At 38.9% G+C, this 25,881-nt stretch overlaps 1 protein-coding gene across 1 annotated transcript in view; it reads left to right on the forward strand.

The window, feature by feature from the left end:
* The first annotated feature begins 19,263 nt into the window (after nucleotides 1–19,263).
* Nucleotides 19,264–25,881, forward strand: part of FAM19A2 (family with sequence similarity 19 (chemokine (C-C motif)-like), member A2) — a 55,792-nt gene continuing 49,174 nt past the window's right edge. Inside the window, exon 1 of the mRNA XM_010287611.1 lies at nucleotides 19,264–19,369. Within this exon, the coding sequence (XP_010285913.1) occupies nucleotides 19,264–19,369 (106 nt within the window). The remainder of the gene's footprint in view (nucleotides 19,370–25,881) is intronic.

The raw sequence follows: 25,881 nt of genomic DNA on the forward strand, positions 1-25,881 counted from the left end.
CATCAGCCCTTAGATACCTGTGTTAAGCTACTGTGAACCAGCTCCTGAGTCTGTCTTTTTCCCTCCATCAACTGTAAGAGAAATATAGACATTTAGATAGTTAATTTTTAAAATGTTTTAGCTAGAACAGGTGAATCCCAGTTTACGTGGCTAAAGCTATGTTGGTTTTCTACTAAGAGCAGGCTAGGGAATGGTTGAGGCCGTAGCTGCCTTTCCAGAATTGTGCTGGCAGACTGTTTCCAAATGCCCTTTCCAGACTTTTCTTGCCTGGATAATTTTAATTGCTATGTTTAATGGGGCAAAGGTTACTTGTACAGCTCAGCTTGGTGACATGTCCTTAAGCCAGTTTGTCTGGATGTGTTCTTGCAAGTTCTAAGCTACCGAACCTTTTTGGTGGTGTGACACTCATAGTCTTATGCCCCTTGGGAAAGGAGGTGGAGGAATTTGTTAAACTCAGCTTTTCTTCTGGATGCTCATCCCTTGAAATATGCTTCTACAGCTTCTGGAGTGCCAGATGTGTCTGCAGTTACAGGCCTGCCTTCCCTCTGACTTAAATTCTGATGTGACACTGAGATCAAATCCCTGACTTTGACTTGGCTGGGAGAGAGTGGCAATCTTTGCAGTCAAAATGCTGTTGCACATCATAGTCAAGTGTGTCAGCTACTGAACTGAAAAAGTCCCCTGATAATATTTCTCGTGTTTTAGAGACAATCTGCATTTTCTCATTGGGTTCAGAAATGATTTTGTTGCCCACAATCAGCAACAGATCTCATTTCTTTACTTAGAAATTATTTCTTTAGTGTTTTCGGGATTACTCCGTGGTTAGCTCTTCAGTTTAGCTGAGCCAAATGTCTTATAAATACATCTAATTACATATTTACAAACATGGCATCAGCCTACTTTAGTGAAGACACACTGAAAATTTAGATATTTCACAAGTGACTGCTTCCATGTTGTTTAATATATGGTGCATAGGAGGTCACAGCCACGAAGGTCAACTAGATCTTTAATAATCTTTTATAAAAGAGATGCTTTCAGGGGAATAAGCTTGCAAGTAATATCTGGGTGCTTATTTCGAACCTTCAGTGTGTGTCTGCCATGTAGGTTCTGTGCAGCCTTCTTGACAGTAATTTTTCTCTCATGTCATGAAGTGTTGAAAAATTCTGCAATTTTCATAAAAAGGTGACAGGCTTGTAGTCACTGGGTATGTTTTCAATTTATATTAATACTACTCTGACACTCAATGACACAATCAAAGGCAGTGATTCCATTTCCCAAACCCAGACTACTTTCCTCCAAACTACTATCTACAAAATATCTAGATGGACTTTCAGAGAACTTATAAACATAAGCATCAACCTTTATGGCACATTCAAAGATTTGTCGTAAATACCCTCTCCTTGCTCAATGGATGTACAGAATAAAATTTAAGAGTAAAATCAAGTCAGAGTATTTGCAGAAAAGTTGAAAAGTTCAGATTTCTTTAAAGCATATTGACAGTGCCTATGTATTATCCTGGAGAAATAAAGGATCATGGAATTGAATGTTCTCTTCTTCAAATTGTGAAAATCCAGTATTTTGTCTCAAAATTAAATTTTGCCTGCCATGCTACGCTTGCAGTTAGAACTTTAACATGAGTCATACCAGAATTCTGCATGGCATGGTCATCAGAGTTTTACACTACAAGTTGTCAACTGATAAGAACAGAATATCTGGTTAATGAGGACTCTAAGTCCATGAAGAAAAGTCTCATTTTCTCCATGCCCTGTACACCCTGGTAGTTATCATGGTGGAAGCAGGATCAACGTTCTGCTCTTCCCTGGTTGTGATGTTCATGAATTCTGAGCCATTCTGCATTGTAGTCAAGTAGTGGGTACACTTAAATGGTAGGTATATATGTATGTATCAGTTTTCTTTTTAGTAAGTCTAAACACTTGGCTCAACTTTGATAGCTTCTGGAAAGGCTGTATTTAAAAAAAAAAAAAGAAAGAAATCTTTCCTCTCATACTACTGAAAAAAATGCTATAGGGATAAGAAATATGGTTTCTATCACTTTTTTAGTATAATGGCCATGATATACTTAAATACTTTTTGTAATCACACTGAATATTTTTCAAGAATCAGGGTTTGAAGAGGCATTGAGTAGATTTTAAGTCAGCATAGCACAACACACCAGCTACATCATAGGCTCATAGAGAGATGAATTATTTCCTTGATTCTTGGATTATAATGGCATTTTGGTGTGGTGTCTTTTTTTGATGAAATGTAGCTAGGTGATTCTTTTTCTGATGAATTGTGAGGTATGCAGTCGCTTTCTACTGATTCATCTATTGATAGAAAAATAGTACTTCTGGGAATGTCAATTTGAATAATTTCTAATCATTCTGATACTTTGATTTCTTGGCATGCATTATTGAACATGTAGTTAAGGGATATTTTTCACACTTTTTTTTTTTACTGTGTAACTGTAATACCTTTTCTTAGTATTGAAATATGCTGTGAACTGACTTCTAAATTGTATCTCCAAAATTTACTTTATCTGTAGCCAACTAATTCATAATTCTACAGAATTCTACTCTAGAATTCTGCAAAAATAGGGGAAAATGCATATGGTATTTTACAGGGACTAGATTAACATGTATATGGTGTCATCCACTGTTTGGGGTAGGTTGGTCAAAAATTAGCAGCTGGAACTTAGTCTTTGGGTCTTGTTCTGAGAGATTGACGTGCACTATCTAGTGCTGCTTTCGTGGAATGGGTATGCCCCACCTTCTTCCTTCACACACGCTCAGGTACAATGGTCGTAGCTGTGGTTATCTGTAGAGAGTAGGTTGGTTGCCTGAAGTGCTGAGAAAACGAAGTAGGATGGATAAAAGTAGGACAGCTGAAGAATCCTGCAAGACAGACTCATCATAAAGCTCCCTGGTCACACCATGCAGACTAAGGTTTTTCTCCAATTATGCAGGACCACTTTCCTCTTCTACTTGAAGGGATTTGAGTTCACTTTTGCATTATCTTAATGACTGCAGCATATAGTTTTCACTTCTGTCTTGCACAAGGCAGAGTTGAACTGAAACTTTTACCTGAGGTCAGTGTCGTAACCCCCAGAGCAGAGGGTCTTCTGAGATAAGGATGTGCTCATGGCGCTAGTAAACTACATATAAATTAAATAGTCTTTGTATCAGGGAATGACTTTTTAGTGTGATGGCTGCCTCACTCAGATCATTTGGCTTTCAGTGGAATATAGGTCTTTTCTGTCTGTTCTCATGAATATTTAATCATCCCCTCAAACTGGAACACCTTCAACTTACAAAACTGCTATAATTCAAGAACAGATTGTGACCAAAAGCTGCACATGAAGTAAAACCATGTTTTATTTCTAAAACTTACTGCTTCCAATATGTAGAAACCATATTCTGCAGTATGTCAGGACATTCACATATGACTCCAAGCTGATACTAAGGCACAGCTTCTATGACAATATTTTATTATACTTAGTCTGTGTAGATTTCAAATAATGTGGTTTTCATAAATGTCCTTAAAGATTCATTTCACCTGCACTGAAAAATACTACTTTTGCATTTATAAGAGCTTAATGTTTTGTATTTAGATAATTTTCAGAATCAAGGGTTAGGTGCAATAGGATTAAAATGAAATAGGGAAATACTGAAAATATTTCAGGTTGTTGGCAATCTATATACTTGCCTCACCAGTTATATTGCCCCAGTGAGACTGTTCCCTGTGCTTCCATTCTACCTTCTGATTTGCACTTTTTCTCCTTATCTGCATTACACTGTTTCTATGAGACTGAACAATCATTATGCCTTGCGGGAATATTCTATCTCCAGTTGCCAGAGCCCAAAGGATAACATGCTGGTGGAGGCAGTGACCACTATACAGCCAGGGCCACGTAGATCATAGAATCATGGAATCTATAGTTTGGGTTGGAAGGGACCTTTAAAGACCATCTAGTCCAACCCCTCTGCAATGAGCAGGGACATGTTCAGCTAGATCAGGCTGCTATCTAGATATATATAGGGGAATGGGCAGAAAAGGTGAGGTTCTGTGGAAGCTCAAGATCTCAAGATGCTTGATTTTCATTAAATTTTCATTTGATAAAACATAAATGAAAGTGTTTTTCTGTCTTGCTGTTGCTGAAATACTTTTTTGGGGTTTTGATTAATTTTGTGTTTGCATTGAACAAAATATTTGACCAAAGGAAAAGTTCTTATTTCTTTTACAGACAGTATAAAATAGCAAAACAAAGGCCTAGTCTGGGTCCTTAAAAATGAGAAGAAACAGCTGCTTCTGTACAATATTCTTTTAAGACATAGGTCACCTGTGTTTAGCTCTCTCTTTTTACTTTGAGAAATTTGATCATGCAGTGAAGGTGTGAATGCCTTGCTCCAAAGATCATCCTGGATGCCTTTTCTGTTTTATATCAAACACAGTTATTCAGAGAAAGAGTGACTGCAGTCTGGTCAGTGGGACGTTCACGTAGGAGGTTAAGTATATATTTTTGATGTTGCAACGAATAATAAAGGTTTCTAGGGGCAGCATTAGCTAAAGAATCTGAAAGTACCATACACTACTGCATACGCAGTATTATTAAATTAGAAGTTATGTTGTGCTGTCCTTCATTTTGTGTATTTAGTTTGATCTTTCCTTCTCACAGCTGTCTAGGTGACCTCAGTGCAAATTTCTGCATAATTTTTAATAGATTATACTGTATTTTCTCAGCAAGTAAGCTATAGAACTTTCCTCCTGCTATAAGGAAATAAATTCCATCCCTCTTTTAATGCATTTCACAAGCTGAAAAGAAGAGTTAAGGTGTTTTTTAAGTCAGTTTGAACTAAAATTATCTTCTGGATTGGAACTTTGCTAAAGCACTGTGGTTCTCTGATCTCAAGTTTTAGTGTGGTCTCATATCAATTTTCACCCTCTACTTTTTAGATCGTTAAAGCCATATGTACCTATTTGCATCACTCAAGCTAGAAGACAACAATAATAAAATACAGCATTTTAATTTTTAAATAGTATTTGGCAACAATCATGTTTACAGGAACAGGTCAAAATAGAAAAAAACGTTACACTGAGGCTCAGAGAAGAACTTTTTTTGGTGTGGAGGATCCTTCTCTTACTGCCTGTAGATGAGTATTTCTGAATTACAGCAATCATGAGAAACGTCCCATTTATCTTTTGCCTCATGTAAAAGATTTTCATGATAGCTGAACAAAGGATTTATATTTCGTGAGATTAATCTGGCTGACAGTATACTGCAAATATCCAGTGGTATATATCTATGAGAGCAAAATATTTTGGGTGAGTTGCTTTCCCACTCCATTCCATCGTTTGTTCATGTAAATGCTTTGCGCAGCTTGCAGTTAGTGAGATGACTGCTAACTTTCAGGTCTTGGCATACAATTAGGTTCATCAGCTCTCTTATATCTTAGGTGAAGTACAATGAAAACATAGGATTGGAAAATGACGCTGGTCTCATTTAGTGTGCAAAGAAGCGTCCTTTAGACACTTATTTTCTTTCAATTAGATTTTGGTCCTCCTTGTTCTACTGAAGAAGCTTGAATTGCTACCATCAAATACAATATATTAGACTGGATACACAAGAGCAACCCAGCTACCACTGAAAATACCTAAAGACAATAACTTTACAAATTTACAGCTCTTCTTTTTTTTCCAGAAACATGTCCATGAGAATTCATCCTCATTCCTGCCATTCACAGGAGACTGAGTCTTAGCAGCATTTGGGTTTGACTGTGAAAATAAAATATGCATTGCTGTGATACCAGCAAAACAGGAAGGGGCACCTACTATTACCTATTAAAAACCAGAATAAAACGGAAGAAGCAGTCGTATTTAATACACTTTTATTTCCATTTATTTTAATGGCTTTTTGTTAAAGATGTGTAGGCAATTTTCATTGTTTAGGCAGCATTTTTTAATTCACTTGTGGGCTAACCCCTCTTGACCTTGAAATTTCGGTTTCATTTTTCTGTGTGAAATTAAAAAAATTACATAGGGAAATGAGAGGAAAAATCCACTTTCCAAAATTTGTGACTTGTTTTATGCAAATTCTTTATATTCCCAGTTGGGCATTTATATTAATTAGACATGAACGACAATGATGTAAGTGAATTTATCATAGTTAATGTAGTTATTCAGAATAAATTTCCATACAACATCTGTAGATAGTTTGAAAAAAGAAGCATAAAATAAATACATAACCTCCACTGATTATTTCTGAACCAAAAATTTGGCAGTACTTGCCAAATCTGATTGTCCAGAAATTTACGTTCATCTTTCTCAAGTTCTCAAGGCTTTAATACATGAAAATGGATCCTTTTGTTCTGTTGCCTTTAGAAATCACATTTTCTCTGCAACTACAAAGGATAATTAAAATTGCAGTTCTTATCTAATTATGGGACTCTGGGAGCTTTCAGAGAAACACCAAATATCAAAGGACTCAAGAAAACACTGGGGGAGCTGTGCTTGTGGCGCTGTGCAATAGGCTACTGAAATGGAGGCCCATTGTTAGGAAGCACAAGTGCAAATTATGGAAGGAGGAATATAAAACCAGCAAACATCTTTTCTTGCATCAGTGTCCTAAGAAGAGTTTTCACCTTTTACTGGCAAGGATTATGGAAAATCCAAGGCAGATAGCTGTTAAAATGAAATAGAATTAACTGATGCAGAAGGAAATACATGTTGGCTTAGACTGCGCTTTGTTTCTCTTTGAGTTATGAAAACTGTGTTGATTTTCCAAAATTAAAAAACAACATATAATGAACTGCTGATCTCAGTATCATACATACATTTTCCTGCAAGTCTGGCAAACACATAGTAATTTCCTTTGATGGTGATGGCAGTGCAATATCTATAACTGTGACTGAAATGACATGGAAATATTATTATATCAGTTTTTTCTAAGTAAGTAATGTATGTACAGTATTATACCTGTGCTCTAGTGATATATAATGCTCCCTTATCAAAATTAAATCATGAGTTCACAGAAACAACATTCTAAACTTTTCTATCTCACCATTTACCTTTAGAAGTTTGGGTCATTTTCTGCTGTCTTTCATTTATGGCTTTTCCTATGTTGTGCTACCTAATTCTCATTCTTACCTAAAGAACCTTTTTAAGTCTTGCACATTTAGAGAATAATGGTCTCTTAGTATAGGAGGCACGTGGAAAGCCTTTCTAAGACAGCACTAAAAGGATTGTAGTGGACTGTACTGCCAAAGTTAGATTGTTACTAAGAGCAGAATAGGCATTACTTGGCTTTGTTCCTACACAGGTTCCAATTAACTATTATAAAATAAAGAATGAAAAGAAAAAACGAAGCGCTTTGTAATCATAGATACTACAAACACTGTAACCCCTTCTTTTGAAACAAGATGCATGGAAACCTCAACATCCTTGTGTCTAATACTGGTGTTGTTAATGCAATTGTTATGAATGTATAAGGACATAACCTTCTTTCTTTAATAATTAAATACAAATGAAAATAAATATTTTTTTTGTTCCACTGAGCATGCATAAAAATGCAAATGCAGAGTTTGTTAGAAACAGATAATCCTGTCGTAAATATGGTAACGTCTGTGGATTTTCTCAGCCAAACCTGTATTAGGGAACTGAAACCTCTTGAGTCAGATTGAATTTACTCTAATAAACTTCTAACTTAAGGACACTTTACATTGCTAGGCTGGAATAAAAGAATTTTAATCTAATTATGAGTATGACCTTTATTTTTTTTGGATAAAGTAATCTGAAATGTACTTGGGCTCAGTCCTTAACTCAAGTCCTGTCTGCCAGGGCAACACAAAGCCAGTGCCTTCTCTCTGGGCCAAGGAACGTGGCGGGGTGGGCAGGGCAGGTCCTTGCTGGCCAGGGCCTGTCTCACTGATGCTCAGTAATTTCTTAGGCTTTCTCTTTTGGCCCATTGTTTTCTGTTGTTGACCTAAAAGAGTCAACCTACGCATTTTAAAAGTGTGGTTATTGGTATCTTGGCTACCAGACTCCAGGAAAAACTGTCAATAAACCAATGGCTGAGAATGGCAGGTATGAAGCCAGTAAAGTATCCAGTCTGACAGTTTTACAATGAGTTGTACTTTCCTTCGACAGTAGAGTTGCTTGTAGATTGGGTAGTACTCAGTGTGAAAGACAGCACTCAGTGTGAAAGACAGCAAAGCTCTTGTCTTTTCTGCATTTTCACAGAAAGGAACAATTCACTGAGTAATTTGAAGTAATTTATTCTGTACTCTATGCTCTAAATTAGGGGGATGTACTGCACGTAGCTGTTCCCTGATTTTGGCACACAAGCTGTCCTTCCCTTTGCTGTGATGTCATGGTAGGAATAATGGCCTTAAAATGCAGATCAGAACTTGTTTGAGGGCCTCCTGAGTGACAAGTCCCCTTCAACATGCTGTTGAGGTTTGCTAAGAATCTGAAAATGCTTTTCAGATTAATCACAACCAAAAGGGCATCTTATCCAAATATAAAATAATTATGATAATTACCTCCTTCCTCATGAGATTATAGGGCTGCATCTACATTAGCGAATAGTTTATCCTTACAGAAGTGATTTTGTAGACCCAAACTGTTGTTGCTGAGGGCACAATGTCCATATTATATCAATTTAGTGGACAAGGAGGTTGGTTCTGACTAACTCTTGTCCCCTGAACTGAACACCCATAAACTGTTGGAGTGCATTAGGTGCACTCTCAGGCTCATCTTCTGCTTTATTGCCATCTAAAAGGGCTTAATTTCGTGTCCTCCAGAATCATTCCATGTTGTGATCCAGATAACAGTAAGTGGAGACAACTCAAACATTTGTTTGAAAAGTGAAGTCCTGCTCCAAACTGAAATGGTAACATAAATGCACTTTGTAAGAGTTTCTGATGCAGGGCACTAGAGGAACTGAATGCTATTTATTGATTTGTTTTGTCATTCACCCTCCTGTTGTGATCTCCCTGCAAATCCCAAGCTATATATCGTGCAGCAGGAAGCTGGATATAGACTTTTAGGAAGTGCAGGTTATTTAATGGCTATTTAATGAGCTCCTGGCCATTTTAAAATGCCATTGCAAGGCTGGCATAGTACACGCCAGTGCATGCATTGTTTCTGGAGGTACACTCACTCAGATGAAACTTGGTATTGTGTGGTCAAAATGGCTCTTATATAACTGCTGGTACCCTTCAAAAGAGGGTGTTTGAAAAGGGGCTGGGAAATTTATTTGTTTTTTCAAGGAAGCATGGGTGCCATTTAGATACTTCAGCCATCATTAAGCAAATCCTGACCTGACTGGAAACCTTTCCTAGCAACCCATCACAGGAATACTCTGAAATTTTTTTCAGCATGATCTGGTTATTAATAATTTCTTACTGTTTCAGAACACTGATGAGGAAATAGAGACTGAGAGGAGACTTCAAAATTGTGTGGCATATAGCATGTTTCTCAAGACAGGATTAGTTATTATAGTCTGTGTGACAGATTAGATAGCATGCCAGGGCCAAAACCCCACCAATATTTGATAAAACCCTGTGCATAGACAGAAAAGCCACTGTACTTTTCTACTAGTAAGTTTAAAATTAGTATTTTCCTTATGTGCCTACATGGGCGTACGTCTGCTGAGCACAAGGGTCTGTATCTGGATTAGCTGCTGGACTTCGAGTTCTGCTTCCCAGCTGGTAGCTGAACATTTTTTGTGCAGCCTGGCTTCCTTTATTTAGCACCTCTCAGAGTGAAAGAAGTCTTTTCCTATGCACTTGCTCAGGAATAGAGATTTACATTATGTACCAGATTCATATTTTAGCAGAGCCTGGTCTAACTTTGGTCTCACTCTTTTTTTCCCTGGAAGTGGTGCCTGTGGTGGCTGTGATGAATGAGCATGTGCTAGGACTTGACGTTAAAAAAGTGGAGGAATATGTTCCAACTCTGTTTCAACTAGGTTTACTCCCAGTCAACAAGTCTTCTGTCTTCCTAATGTGTTATGTCACCTCTTAGAGCTATTTTGGTCATTGCAAAAGGAAGCTTCATATTTTTCTGTGATTTGAACAACCTGTCATTTTTTATTTAGTCTTGAACCCTTGCCTTCAAGTGTGGCCCAAAATGTGTAGGAGTCAGGTATAAAACATAGATTGGTCTCAGACGTACCTATTATTTGTCAGAAGTGCTACTATGCCTATTGACAGATATAATTGTCATGAAAATAGCAGGGGAGGACTTAGTCTGAGTCTTGCTTCCCTGTTCATCTGCAGAGGTCTGTCACAGTGTTATTTGCCAGAAGAATTCTTTGGAAAAACAAAATTTAACCTTCAGTAGGGAAGTCATGCAGTAGAATCTGAATGGTTCCTGTGAACATACTAAATTTCAGGTCTGACAAGTTCATGTAATAGAACCATAGCACTTTATCCATAGTCTTACATCCATGTAAGAATCTCAGTCCTCCAGTATTGCTTGAAAGACATTATGTTTCAGATGGTAGTCACTTTAAATGGGTTAATAATAATAGAATTTTTTTTAATTCATGTATTCACACTCTTAAGATACTTTTAATGCTATTGTTTTTTCTGTTTTTATCTTAAAATGCTTAGTTAATTTTTCAAAGTACATAGTTTTTGTTTTCTACATTTGGACTCTTGAGGAAAACAGGATTCCTTCATATCTTGACAGTTGTGATGCTTGCCTGTTTTATGTTTCCATGATGTCAATGTTAAAACCGTGATGGCAATGAGAAGATTTTCAATTTAAAGCAAGAGTGATAGAAAAGGGAGTGAGTTCTAAAGAAGGTGAGGAAGTGTTAATCATGGAATGGTCACTTACGTTCAACAATACGACTTTAATTCACTGAAGTTAGTCAGAAAACAATTTTAGGACTGAATGGTCCACCAATACAGTACTGTGACTGGGTCATCTTAAATCTTACAGAATCATAGAATCTATGACACAGAGATGGCAATTATGCCTTGAAGTTGTTGAAAAATAAGGAGGAATATTAATCTTAATCAGATGTTCATCAGCATGGCCAATTTTTGTATGGAAGCCAACGTGGGTTCAGGTCATTGGTGAGGATCCTCATGGTTTTTTTTTTCACATAGGATATCACAGAAAACAATGCTGTGACTTTTGTTTTGTTAAGGAGAGTGAAATGACTTGGAAAAAAACACTACACTAATGCTCTTGGAAAGACCTTGCATAGAGCTTTCTTCATGAAAAAAATGGCACTTGGCTTCCTGTACTAAGGTACAAAAAGGGATGACGATATTGGTGTAGAGACAAGACTGAAAGAGATTTCCTGAATCACGAAGCTGAGGGTCCTGATCCTGCCTGCTGGGCTGGCAAGATATCAGCTAATCCATTTCTTATGGATATGTTTCTTGCCCTCACTGTGTTTATTTCTTTTCCTCAATCTCCTGTTTCTCTTTAGTCTTTGCTTTGCTCTTTTGCTTTGCTCTACAAGCAAAGCTTTTTCAAACTCCTGGTCTGGTAGGGTCTTTGTTCCTGTGACCATCGTAGAAGACTGTCCCCATATGTTTTGTGGGTTCAATTTTTCTTTCGTGAAGATGTTTGGCCAGAATTGTATAGATTATCTTGGGTGATAGTTTAAGAAAATGCATACTCATCTGTTATTAGAAATACATAATTTAGTAGTTTATAGGATTTGCCTTTTTTACAGCCATCTCATGTCACATGGATACTGATGTACTCTGAATGATCAACTAAAATAAAGTAGGTGTTTTTTTTCACGTGTTGTTTCAAAAGATGAATTCCCAATTTGTAGCAGAAATGCTATTAATCCCTGATACTCCCTTTCAGTACCACTTGCTGTTATCAGACCTGGATCCACCTTTCAATTCTTGTAGTAATCCACAGAGTCTCTGGCTTAATGTGTAAGTTCCAGAGTGACACTGTAGTAGATGCTTTATCTAAATCCAGACAAATTATATCTACTTCATTTCTTTGTCTGGAAAATCAGTTATCTTATCAAAAAAGCTGTCAAGTTAGTCTGGCACAATCTACCCTTGGTAACATGGCTACATTTTATCCTGCGTTCTATTTACTTCTCTGTCTTTAATTTATTTTTTTTCTTCAAAGCCTGTTCTAAGCTCTTGCAGACTGAAGAGGTCAGACTAATAGGCTTATGCTTGCCCAGATCATTTTCATCCTTGCTTTTAAATATGGGCACTTCAGTTGCCATTCTCCACTAATATTTGATGCTTTCTCTGCCTTGATAGATTTGGAGGCTTATCTCTGCCACTGCAATGGCCTTTATGAAATCACAGTATACCTAGTGATTCAGGTCTCAGTGAGACATTTTGTTCAAAGCCCATTGAACTATTATCCTTTTTTTTTCAGTTAAACTTTTGATTGGTTAGTGAGATATGAATAAAGAAAATTTAAATAACCATCTGCAAGAGGATCACATGTAAGATATAAGCAAATACTACTGCCGTGATGATTAAGTGAATAGATAGTACCCCCTACAACTTAAGGCTCCCTTAAGCACAGAAACTGGGAGAGAAAGAGTTTAAAGTGGCATAATAATATCAGAGAAAATGATGTGAATTGGAGCCTAAGTACCTTCTAATACTGAACACTTAACTGTGAGAGCTTATTTCACAAGAGTGTAGGACATCATTGGGCAGATTAAAGATATGAGAATATCTTGGATGTTTAAATATCGTGTAAGATTTTATGTTAGCACTTAAAAACACAATGAATGGGATGCGCAGGTCTAATGCTAGATTATTACTATTAGTTTTATATTTTCATAAATACATAGAAGTTCATAGAATCTAACCCCACACAAATTCATGACATTTTCTTTCTGTGTATTTAGTAATGTGCCAGCATCAATGTTCATCAGGTGAACAGTCTTTTGCTGGTCCTGATGAAATGACCAAGAAAGAAATTTAATACATGCCCAGTTAAATACATCTATATTGTTTGTGTGGAAGCTGGCTAGGAAGACAGTGCATGTCTTGTTTACTCTTTCTTTGCTTTATTGCTTTCAGTTAGGTGTTGCATCTGAAAATTAATGAAGGTGAAAATTACTATCAATCGTGTCTACAAAGAACTGGTGTTAATCTGGAAGCAGGGGAGATTAACACTGATAGCAGTTATAGAGGGAAGGCCATTCATCACTATAATCTGAGTTTTCAGGGTTGATATCATCACAACCATACATACCCTTTTGGAAGAAGAAAGTTTTCCCCATAATCTCTTAGGGGTTCTAGCTGTGAGGTGGCAGCTAGGTGGCTAAAGCACTCATAGCTCTTGCAATTTAAGCATCCACGCTTATCAGATTTTGGAAGCAATAATATATATGTAAATTTCGCATCCAAGTGCTATGAGATACTGTAGGCAAATGTAATTACCTGTGTGCGCATCTGTCTCCAGCTTCCCGCTACTGGGAAACTAACTACAGTATGTAAAGAAAAATATATTTTTGTTTCTTGAATATTTTCATATATCCCATAACTTCATATTTTCCAGATATTTGAGGTATTTTCTTTTCTTGAAACTGCCTTTTCTTATAAAAGCTCACTCACTAATAATTTTTCAAGAAGTCATGTTGTGTACATACATCTCTGGGAAAGTATGTGCTTAAATTTAAGTGTGTGCTTAGGTCACACTGATTTAAATAAAAGACAAGTATGGGAATCATATGCATAAGTACTTTTGTGAAGTAGAATCCATTTGCCTCAGTGTCTTAAGTCTTAGCAGAGTAGCCTTTCAAAAGCCCTCCTAATGGCATTAAGCCTAAAATTCTTCAATCTGCTTCTACTGGTACACTTCAGCTGAAAGTAACAGTGACAACCTTACTGTATTGATCTGCCAACAATGCTTTAACTATTTCCGAATATTTCTCAACAGTGGGGCTAAGCTCTCCAGGGCCACTTACTCTATTAAAAGATCCACACTGGTAAACGACAACTTTTTGAAAAACAAAACCCCAAACAGCAAACCCCACTCCTTTTGCTTTGCATACGGAGATTTCCTGTGTGACTCCGATGTACGACCGGCGTGCTTCGCTAGGCTAAATGCCTATTCTCTTTCTTTCCTTGCCTGCCTAGATCAAAGAAAGTAGCTTATGAGAACAGGTCTGTGCTTTTCCCCCAGCTTCATTTCAGAATCAGAGTGCACTTTGTGTCTGTTACAGGCTGTGATGTATGAAGCAGAAAGAAGATTGATTTTCACAAGCTACCTTGTACCTGAAGTAATGAGAGTGGCAAATTACTTGTTCACTGAGCAAACATGACAGGAATGTCATAGAGGGAATTTATATATATGCAAACACACGGGGGTCAAATCGGTGTTACTTTTACAAAGTGACCTTATCCACCAGAGGGGCATTTTTAAATCCGCGTTAGCTTACACAGGAAAAGCTAAATAAAGCTGCAAATACCTGCATTGCGTGGGATGTAGACACTAACACAGCTAATAAACAATGTGAGATTCAACACAGTATGGAACATAATTTAAATGGCTGCATTATTTCTGTACAAGAGACTTGGGGTCAGAAGTGATTTCTACTACTCATTTAGGGTTTTTCTGAAGTGGCAAATAAAATATTTGTTGTAAAAAGAAAAGTAGGAGAATGTGGGACGAATCTTCTGTCAGGTTTTTGTCTCTTAAACATTTCACCAGGATTCAGTAGAAAAATAGGCTTACACGTCTCTTTATGAACACTTGCATTCACAGGCTGTATGTGTTTGCAGAAGACAAATGGATCTTACTGACACTGAAAGTTTCTACATATGTAAAGCAGGAACGAATGAATTTTGAACAGCTTCATGGAAGCTGATGTTTGTAGAGAAAAGAAAGAAAAGGAGCAACAGAGAAAAATGCTGTTACTCCTAGGAAACAGATAAGAATTTTATTTGTGTATGAGCTTTTAAGGGAAGAATGAAAGCTCTTATTTCCTTACATTCTTTCCTCTCAACAATAAAGATTACATGAGGTTACACTTCACTTAAAATAGGAAAGCAAGGCAATTTAGCACTGGCCATACACTGTAAGGTAATTCCCACGTGATTGTCCGCTGTTTCTGAACTGCTGGAGAGGTGGCTGATCTCAAGCCCAGAAGCAAAGAAGTAAGAAAGTAGAAACTCAAAAGCTTATGGAGGCTACATTGCTGCAGTGAAATCGAAAATACACATCTGCACATGGCAGTTTCAGTACAGCCGAATAGTCAGGCCACATCTGCTGTTGGGAGAGGGCTGACAGTGAGGTGGAGCAGAGATGAGGAGAGCCTGTGCAACCTATTAGTGTATTCACAGTTTACTTCTGATGAGCCATGGGAGGCCAGGGTGAAGGATTTCTGCGGCATCAGATGTCGTTTCATCCTGAGAGAAAAAAAAAATGTGCAATTTTTAACCTATTTTTGTCACTAATCACCAAAACAGTCTATCCTTGAGTCCATGATACTAGACTGGTGATGGTCTCGTGGAGGGCGCTTCAGGGGAAAGGAGTCTGATGGAGCAAAAGTAACAAATTCTATGAATTTATTCACTGTGTTACGGTGCTAGTGAAAAGCCGGTCAGGGCAGAGTCATCTCACACTCAGCCACTGCCTGTTTGAATTATGTGGGTGACATCTTTTTGTTTGATTTTGAATGTGCCCCTGGAACTACAGAAGGAGCTATCTTTCTTTTTCCTTGCCTCTCAGCACACTGAAAAATTAACTCAAACATGGCAGCTTTTCATTTCTTCTTTTGCATGAAAGTGCTGAGAATTCCTTGTGTTTATTTCCAATATGTTGGGGTTAGAAACCGAAGGAAATTTTTGTTAGACATAAAGTTTGTATTTTTGTGCACGGCTATTCTCAGTTTTGATCACCCTTGGCTTATGTGGCATTATTGAAGGCTGTAAGGATCACAGCGAGGGAGAGGTTCACAGAGAGAAAGAGAGTTAAATAGAAGAGGAAAATGTCTCACTGAGAAATCCATGCAGGTTAATAGCTATAGTTTGTCTATGGAGCTCTGCATCACCTCTAGTAAAAGCAGACCTCATTTCAGAGCTCCTCTGTTCTATTTAACACAGCCTGGTACGTTTGTGTAATAATAGTACAGTAATGGACTGTATTTTATTTCCTGGATGCACTTACTTGACATGGATTGGGGTTGCAAGAGGCTAATAGTTACATTTCAGAGCTGAGGTCAAATGCTGTCTAGTTCCAGTGTCTTCTCAGGGCTGTATCATGGGTTGCTTTGCAAGTTCACAAAGAATACCCGGCACCACAGTTTCTAAGCCCAGGTGTTAATGCATGCACTCAGATAGTGAGCGTATCTCATGGTCTCTCCTTGTTATCTAGCCATTTGCCTGCTTTGCTGATGAGATGCATCCATTTCAACACCCTGAGTTTCTTGGAAAACAAACCATTTTTTTATTTCCAGGGCTCTATTGCTACAGCGTGACTCCTGTGTGTACACCAGCACTGCTGGGAGCAGAGTGCTTTGCGCTTCGTTCGTGCTTATGCAGCCGCTCCTCTGCCCTTGGGTTGACCGTTGTTAGTGGCCAACGCACACAACTGCGGGTCGAGTGTTATACTGCAAAATTAGTTTGAAACTTAACATCATCTTCCAACTTTTTATTTGAGCTGCTGTATGTTATGAATGTTTTAACTGCTGAGATTTTTTTCTGTACTTCTGCTGATGGCCTCTGGACTATTAGTCCCAAGCTAGAACTGCTATTTACACTGACTTTTCTGTTAATTGTGCCTGCAATTGTGCCTGCAAAAAGACGAATTTATGTGTTTTGTCCTTCTAAAGGTGAACACCACAAATAAGTATTGCACAATAGTATACTAGGCTTGTGGTACAGAGATGCTGTATTGTTTTTCTCATGATTGGAAAACCTGGCAACGGCAATGATCCCAGATTTTCTGCATCAAAGCTGAAACCCTTCCTTTACTTTGCAGAACAGTCTCTTCTATATTCAGTGCTGGCTTACTTGTCTTTGGTGTGCTGGGCTGTGAGCAGAGGTTTGTATCTTCACTCTGCCACCCACCCTGAGGGGCTGCTGTTCACAGGCAGATAGGTTGGTTTTCTCTCTTTCCCCCTGCCACTACTGTTTTTCCTTATGTATTTGCATTTTCTGCTGTGCATTTGCTGCCAGCCTCGCAGCACAGTGAGTGAACCTGGCATCAGCAGAGCACAGGAAGGAACTGTATTAGATTCAACTTTGCTTAATGGTGCAAGTCCCACTGGGTTTTGAGCAGTGTTGGGTAGGTGAGGAAGAAAGATGTGATTTTAATGAGAGATGACTTGGCACCAGCATCATAACAGGTGCAGTATGAGAATCCAGGAGTGAAAGAGTTAATTCATGTTCTGTTCACAGAGATAGCTGTGAAAGAGCATATGCTGAATGTGCATTCCAGTTTCATTTTTTTGTTCTTATTTACAGTGACAAATAATATATTTCCCTTTAGCTTTGAGTGCTTCATAAACCTGGAGCTGATGATGAATATGCAGTTTACACTGCAGAAGCGTTGGAATCAGAGCAAGAAGGCAGAGCTTGGTGTGGTTCACAGCACACTGTGACCTCCACTGTGATTATTAATCAGTCAGGCTTTCAGGGGCACATCCACTATCCTAGATACAGCACTTGCTTACTCCTCTCTCTTCTCCCCCGATAAATAAGATATATGAACCTCTGGGAAAACACACTGTGACTTCTGTTAAAGGATGCAGAGTTCTGTTTGCTCTGAACTCAGGTTTAAAAAGGTTTGGTACATTCCTCAGTGGGTTCTTAATTTGAGTCGTGTTTTGTTACACACAGCCTGGTGTGGAAATTTACTGTTGCCTAACAAGATCACATCAATCTCCTGGAGAGCAAGATCGGCAGTTCTGGGGGAAGTGGTCTGGTTACATGTCTGGAAATCATGAGTGGAATTGTGGGGTGTGGGGGGGGGTTGCCTTATCAGCGTATGGTGTTCTGTTAGAAAGCAATTTGCTCTGAGGAAAGGAATTGCTTTGAAGGGTGGATAGAGATTTGGGACTGTGAACAGGCTAGTGGTTAATTCTGTACGAAAGCAGTCTGCCTTTCACAGGGTTGTGGTTGCCCAAGATAGTGTTGTACACAAGCAGAGCAAAAGGGATGCTCTTAAATTCCTTTGGGCTTCTTATGAACGTAACAGGAGACAAATGTGCAACCCTACTGAAGCAATGAAGTTTTTTGCTGCTCAGAAAGACACCCTAGTTCCAGGCATTACAAAACAGCAATAATTTTGTTCAAGTGATCAAATTTGCAGCTTTTCTAGTATAAGTGATTTGGAATAGGCATCACTGTCCTATTGACCTATCAGCAGAAACATGACTATCGTGCGGAGCTGTTTCTTAGCCAGCTCCCTAGGGCTCTTCTACAGAGAATGAAAAGTGAGAGAAGGTTTCATTATTATACCTCTTGCAACTCTGTGCACAACTGTAATCTTTACGGACTAGAGCCTACGTTCCTGAACTTGTCTTTTTGGCAGGTGGAGGGGTATTTTGTCTTTGGAGGAGGTTACTGAGAAATAAGTCATACATTACCTTTTGCTTGAGCCACTACAGTGGCTTGCTGTCATAGTGAAAACATCGCTGAGCAAGATGAGGGTAGCTGTGTGCAATTTCCCTTGGTGTCGTAAATCAAATCTTTTCATTACTCAAAGATAGATGGGAGAGAGACTAGTGAATCTGCCCTACTCAAGTCCGTATTTCCACTCATGTCTTCCTAACAGGATTTCTCTGTGGGATGGTTGGTATGTGTGCTGAAGGTGTATTCAAATCTGTTATCTCCTTATGACTTGTGGGCAGAATCCAAAAAGAATTGAAATCCCAAAAGCTAAAAAATCCACTGCACGGTTAGAGAGGACCACATTGACAATGACTAGCCCCAAACACACTAGTGCAACCGCTTTGTTCATCAAAACCTGCAGCATAGCTGCATGGATTCATCCTTCTTCTGTTTTGGAGTCTGCTGTGGTTATGGATGCTGCTTCTGCCTTGAGAGAAATGTGATGAGTGGACGTGTTGAATTCTCCTCGTACTGACTAGGGTTGAGGAATGCTGGGGGACCAGAGAGGGAGGTTATATGGATACTCTATATCATGTACATCATTCAGATCTAAGCAGAATTTAAGACTTAAGGGTTGTCAGCCAACCACTTATAAACAATTATTGCATTCTTCTTAAATTAAGACAAAAGAAATATTTTAAAGAACTCCTAAGATAAACACTGATTTTTGTGTGGTTTTATTTTCAGGATGAATAAGAGATACTTACAGAAAGCAACAAAAGGAAAACTGCTAATAATAATATTTGTTGTAACGCTGTGGGGGAAATTAGCATCTGGGGCAAATCATCATAAAGGTAAGAAATGCCTTCTGTTCTGTTATACTGTCATGTCTGTGGCGTCTGTCAACAAATTCAGAAGTGTCTAGTCTATGCGACTTTTTTTCCTTATGCACATTTGTGTCTCCTGGTATTGGTCCTTTAATCAGTACCAAGGGCAGAGAGTTTTCAATGGATGGACTTTTATTCATTGCTTGAGATTTAAGTATTTCAGTCCTATTTTCAGCATTCTCTGATTTTAGGTAATTTTGTAATGATGGTACAGTTAATAAGATGGTAAAAGAAGATGGTGAATTAAAAAAAAATAAAATAATGAAAACTGCTTGTCTCATAAAAATATATATATCGGATAGCACATATGTGAGCTACAAATAAATTCCTGGAATGAACCTTAGAAAGACACAATTTTTGGTAACATGTATGCTGCTACTGTGTGCAGTTGTCTGTTAAGGCTAACTTCATGTTTTTCATCAGCAAAAAAAAAAGACTTGCTTTGCAGCATTGTCTGTCCTCCATGCTTCATTCATAACACTGGACCAGGAAATTTAGTGGCATGTGACAATGTAAGCTTGGATTCTTCTTGGTTGTTCCAGCCCTTAAAATTTCTACACAAAAGCAGAAGGTGTGATGGTTTATTTAAGCTTGTGAAAGGTCTCTTTTTTCTGTTTTTTTTATGTTGGTGTAAATCCCTAATGCAAGGGACAAGCTCTCCAGATTCATGTACTAATGTCATCTTATAGTCTAGTAGAACTTGAAATGTGATCTGCAGTATAGTATGATTTTGAAGGCCGCTTCTCATCTTCATATAGTGTCTCTTAGCTTTTTATCCACTTGTTCAAGATCAGTATAAACTCTAACAACTTGGGTGAAGTAAGGGTGGGACAGGAACATTACCAAGAGCTAAGGAGTTAAGTACTGTGGAAGGATTCCAATAACACTGGTCAGTTCATCTCTCTCTGTCATGTACGTTTTATAATGTTCCCTCTGATGACAGGATTTCATGAGCAGGTATTTTATGTATCTTGCTGCTGGATATTTTTCTGCTATGTGAAGATATCTTTCTTCAAATTACCTTGCTGATTAAGGGCTTCAGGATGCAGAGGCACTTTCTTCAAAGTCTTTTGCGAGTTGCAATTTGGCTCCAAACAGAACAGATTCTGATGTGGTCCTGAAGGCCACCAAAGATGGGCATCATGCCAGACAGGAACCATGGTGACACCCTTTGCTCAGCCTTTGCTCCTTCTCGAAGCCAGAACATGGATTTGTGCTGTGGATTGCCAGTTTAGTTATCCATTGGAGAAGAGCCAAGATATCCTAGCCTGGATTCAGAATTCTTGTGTCTTTATCTACCTTTAAAAATCAAAACGCCCATCTCCTGACTGTTTTGATTCCATCCACAAGGACTGCTCAAGCTGTGTTTGCCTCAATCAAATTCAAACTTTGCCAAGGCATGCTTGCTAATCTTTTTGAAAAACTGATCAGTAAAACCTGTCACAAAGTATTTCATGGAAACAAATTATAAACCTAAGGACTATTTGGGCAATTAGTGCTTTGGAACTGAGAATCAAATGATCCCCCACCAATTTTAGCTTTCCAGATACAGTCATGCAAGGGAAACTCCAGCAGAGCTATGCCATTAATAATCTGGACAGTACTTGGCATTTAAGCCCCAGCCTTAGAGCAGAAATAACTTGAAAAATACTGAATTTGATGTTTTTAGATAAAAATATATACACATGAGCCCCTCTGAAAAAATCAGTTTAGTAGCTGCAGGGACTCCTCTATATTCCTGCAAGTTAACAAAAAGCTTTGGTTCTTCTTTAAGTTGTAACTTTTCACACCTATATCAAAATATACAAAGAAGTCTTGCAGGGAACAATAATAACAGGCATGACCTGAGTGTTTAATTTGGAAAAGCAGCTATTGTACATGTTCAGATTCTTTTGGAAAGAAAAAGTATTCAGAAGGATTTTGGCTTGTGGATTTAGTAGATCTGCAAATCAGCTGCACTCACGGTATATGGGGGATTATTTTAAAAAGCACAAATCAGAGTTACACAGCTCAACTACCATTGATTTCCAAAGAAACTGGGAGTTTAACTTTGCACTGTCTAACAGAAGATCTTCCCCCTACTCTAATAGCAGAAACGGAGGTAAGGTATGTTCAAGGAGAACTTGACCCTGTTCATGTTTGCATGGAGTTTCCAAATACTGAGAAATGTGAGAGTTTCTTCAGTGATAATTATCTCTAGCATCATTAATCTTCATTTATAACAGTCCTTACTCACATATTGACATGGTAAACCCTAATGACTTTGAAGGAGCCTCTACAATTTCAAAAATATCGATAATGTACATTTAAAAAAATCTTTACTTTCCTATTGACTTAGTCATACTATGCATCAGTTGCACCAACTCTTAAACCCATCTCTTTTTCAGAAGGCTATTGTAAAAGAAAAAGAAAAAGAAGGAAAGATCATCAATGTGTGAAAAAATGTTTAATGAGCATTTGCTCTCCAGAGAGACTTCAGCAGGGATATAAACAGCTGACTCTGACAAGCCGTCTTTAGGCTTGTTGCACTTATTTCAGGGATATGGCACACATGAGAAATCCCAAGTCACCAGCAAGAAAAACAGAGGCTGAGGTAGGGCAGGTGGAACTAGGCTCTGAGGTCCAGTTGAGCAACCACCAGTTACAAACTGGGATTTCAGATTACAGTTTTCCAGTGTCAAGTGTGTGGGTGCCAAGGCCATCCTTCTTTCTCTTGAGAAAACTGGTTTGAAGACACTTCTGCTGCCTTTTATCTTGGCTGATTGTTAAAGTTTCGTCAATCTGGACAGAAAGTCCAAGAGCTAAAAGAGAGATGCACTCACAGTCTTTAAAACAAAACACAAATCTCACTTTTTTGCCACACACAGGATTATGAGTTCTTCTGCGTAGTTCCTGGGTGTGCACATACTTATATTCCATTTATCCTGTCTTCTGAAAAGAAACAGGAACTCTGCTTTTTCTTTCTCATTTTGCTGGGGACTCTGATGTTGTGGTGATGGGTGCCTTACCCGTGCACATGCACCTGGGAATCAGCCCGCAGTACCAGATCCAGTTGTGCTGCAGTAGCTATGGATGAGAAGACAAGAGTGGTTTATCAATCTCCAAAAGGATGTCATCAAGGTTATGAGTCTAAAAACTGATATACCTTGAGGGTGGCTGAAAGACATCCATAAGGCTATTTTATTATAAGATTGATCCTGATCCTCCTACCCATTGCTAGCCCTCGGAAACAAATAAACCTGTGCAAACATACAGTGTTCACTGACAGATATGGCAGGCAGGCATCAGTTCAGCATCACTGCCTGTTTGCTATTTCTGTCATAGGGAACATGAAGTGATTTGGTGACCATTGTACCACAACCCATGTTTAAGGTTTCAAGCGTTGGACTGCAGTTGAGAAAGAAATATATAGTGATAGCCCCTTACAAGCACTCCTTTGTAGACAAAAGGCTACCATGAGACACAGTTGCTACCCTAAAACTAAAAACTCTTTCAAAATTTGGATTTCTTTGAGCTTTTTGTGATTACTAAGGGTTTTTACATTAATCACACAATATGGTAATCTAAATAAATTAAGGATGCTTTTGAATCTGAGCATAGTTTAATATTCCTCAAAATACCAAACAATAAACTTTATATTAAATTTTAAATCCCTGGAAAAAATAAAAAGCTACTTAAAAATATGGCTAATAATAAATGCTTGCTTGCCAGAAGGAATTTGTTACGGAACCAGAAAACACTCCAGGAAGATAAATAAAGTAATGGGATATTTCTGGACTTACTGGATGAAATGGCAAATAAATGAAATTTATTTTAATCTAAAAAAATTTCACTCAGAAGCTGAACTTATTTGTCTGATGCCTATCATATAGTTAAAACAAAGTAAACTGTTGTTTGTGATGCAGCATTGCTGCTCCTACTTGTCTGTGAATTTGCACTAAATTCGAAGGCTGAGGGAATGTCTCACTAATTCATAAGGAGAAAATGCATCTTGGTTTCTTCTTGTGGAGGAGTGGCTGTTCTGAAGCCCAGCTGAATGAAGGAGCCACTGAGCCTGCTGGTTAAATCGCCCTTCCCGGATGAGTCTGCCTTTCTCAGCTGCGTTGCCAGGGCAGAAGCACCAGCATTGTGATGTAGGATATAGCCTGTGCCACACACGTGCCTGGAATTTGGGAATGGGTATGACTATGTGAAGCAAGAAACCCAGAGGTAGCAGTGTCAGGCTTTCAGGTTTTACTGATGTGTTTATGTCCATGGCTGGACTTTCATTAGTGGTCATCCTCTTCCCTGTTCACCAGGTGTGTTTCCTTTTGTTTTGTGAAATGAGTACAAATAAAATGTGCAGGACTGTCCTGGAGAGCCTAAGGGGCTGTCTGAAGATTTTAAGTCTTTGTGAAACTGAGTTAGAAATGCAGCTTAATTTTAATCATTGTCCCTGGGTACCTTACTTTCTTTGGATAACTCATCATTTCTGTTTGCTCTGGAAGAGCTTTTAATTCTTATATCTAGATTTGTCATTTTTCTATCAGGAAAAGAAATGAAACCGTGGCAAGCCCTGGACAGGGCTCCATATAGTCTAACACACATCCCACATGTGTGTATCTTTGAGAATATAAACTTTCTTTAGGAGAAGAAATCTCATAGTAATGAACAGATTTAATCAAATGTGATACCATAGTCCAGTACGGGCAGTAGTACGCCTGGCTCTGGAGAGCAAGTGGAAGGACTCGTAGCCCTTGCAGACAGATGGGGAGGTGCAAGTTCGTTCTCTTGGGTTCTAGCATTCAGCGTGGCTCTCTCAGCAAGTGCAGTGATACCAACGCTGCACTGCATCAGCACGTGACAGGCTCCTGGCTCTGCCTGACCCCGGGCTGTGGAATTGATTTGTTCTGAGGAGAGATAATATAGCACTTTGTTAAAAGCTATGGTAATGGCCTGTGTGCATTGCCTCAATGCCCTCACGCCTATTTCATGCACAAGGGGTGGAATTCACTGGTGAGCTAGGACAGCTGTTTAGATGGCTTAATAGGTGATTTATGTCATATTTGTGGTTCTTTTTTATCAGTAGGGCAGCGCGAGGGACTTGAGGTTTGCTGGTGAATTTTGTGCAATGCTTTCCAAACCCTTAGTGTTGTGAATTGTGCCTTAAAGATACCGTTGATCCTCTGATCCCTGCAATAGATTTTCTCCTACCCAAACTTTCTCCTTACAGTTACCCACTGACTGATATTCATCTAGTCGCCTATGTGTAACGCTATTGCTCTATCTGTGACTCCATGTTCAGATGTCAGTATATGAAGTCCAGTACTGGCTTGCAGTCCAGGGACTCCCAGGACAAAACTTTATAATCGGAAGTATTGTATATTATGGACATGTACCTTGAAGTTTACTAAAAGTGATGCCTAAGTGGAGATGCTTCTGAGCACTGATGATTCATTCTGCTTATTTGTCTTCCTGATTTGCTGTTTTCCTATATGTTTAACTCTGAAGCAGCAGAGCAGAAGACAGTGTTTTTCTTGTGCTGACTGCTTGCTATAGACCAAACGAAACTGTCCTGAGAGTGCTGGGAGAAAGCCTCCAGAGCACATGGTCAGGTAGAAAAGGGGAGAGGCTAGCGTGCAGGAAGCCTGCAGCAGGAGCAAAGACTGAGGCACAGCTGGGAAAGCTGTTCAAGAGGGAAACAGCTAGCCTTTTGAGGTGATGGAAAGAAAGGGACTTAAGGAGCCAGGTGTGACTGTGCCGAGGCGTTCCGGACTGAGGGGAGACTTTGAAAGAGGAATCCATCCCACCAAGGGCAGATTTCTTTATAAGCTCTTTTATTTCTGTTCAGTCTTGCTCAGCACCACTGAATTTTCTCTGTTTAAAAATATGTTTGAGTCTAGTTGTCGTGGTGTAACCCCAGCCGTCAAATAAGCACCACACAGCTGCTTGCTCACTCCCCGCTGGGTGGGATGGAGGAGAGAATCAGAAGGGTAAAAGTAAGAAAACCTATGGGTTGAGATAAAGACAGTTTAATAGGTAAAGCAAAACCCCATGCACGCAAGCAAAGCAAAACAAGGAATCCATCCACCACTCCCCATGGGCTGGCAGGTGCTCAGCCATCTCCAGGGAAGCTGGGCTCCGTCACATGTAACTGTTACTTGGGAAGACAGACGACATCACTCCAGAAGTCCCCCCCTTTTTTCTTCCCCCAGCTTTGCATGCTGAGCATGATGTGGAATATCCCTTCAACCATTTTGGGTCAGCTGTCCCGGCTGTGTCCCCTCCCAGCTCCCCGTGCACCCCAGCCTGCCCGCTGGCAGGCCAGCATAAGAAGCTGGACAGTCCTTGACTGCTCAGCAACAACTCAAAACATCAGTATGTTATCAGCATTATTTTCATCCCAAATCCAAAACTTGGCCTCATACTAGCCTCTGTGAAGAAAATAACTCTATCCCAGCTGAAACCAGGACACTAGTTTATAATAATGACTTTGAATT

Source organism: Phaethon lepturus, unplaced genomic scaffold (assembly GCF_000687285.1).
Source record: "Phaethon lepturus isolate BGI_N335 unplaced genomic scaffold, ASM68728v1 scaffold10370, whole genome shotgun sequence".
NCBI classification, from domain to species: Eukaryota; Metazoa; Chordata; class Aves; order Phaethontiformes; family Phaethontidae; genus Phaethon; species Phaethon lepturus.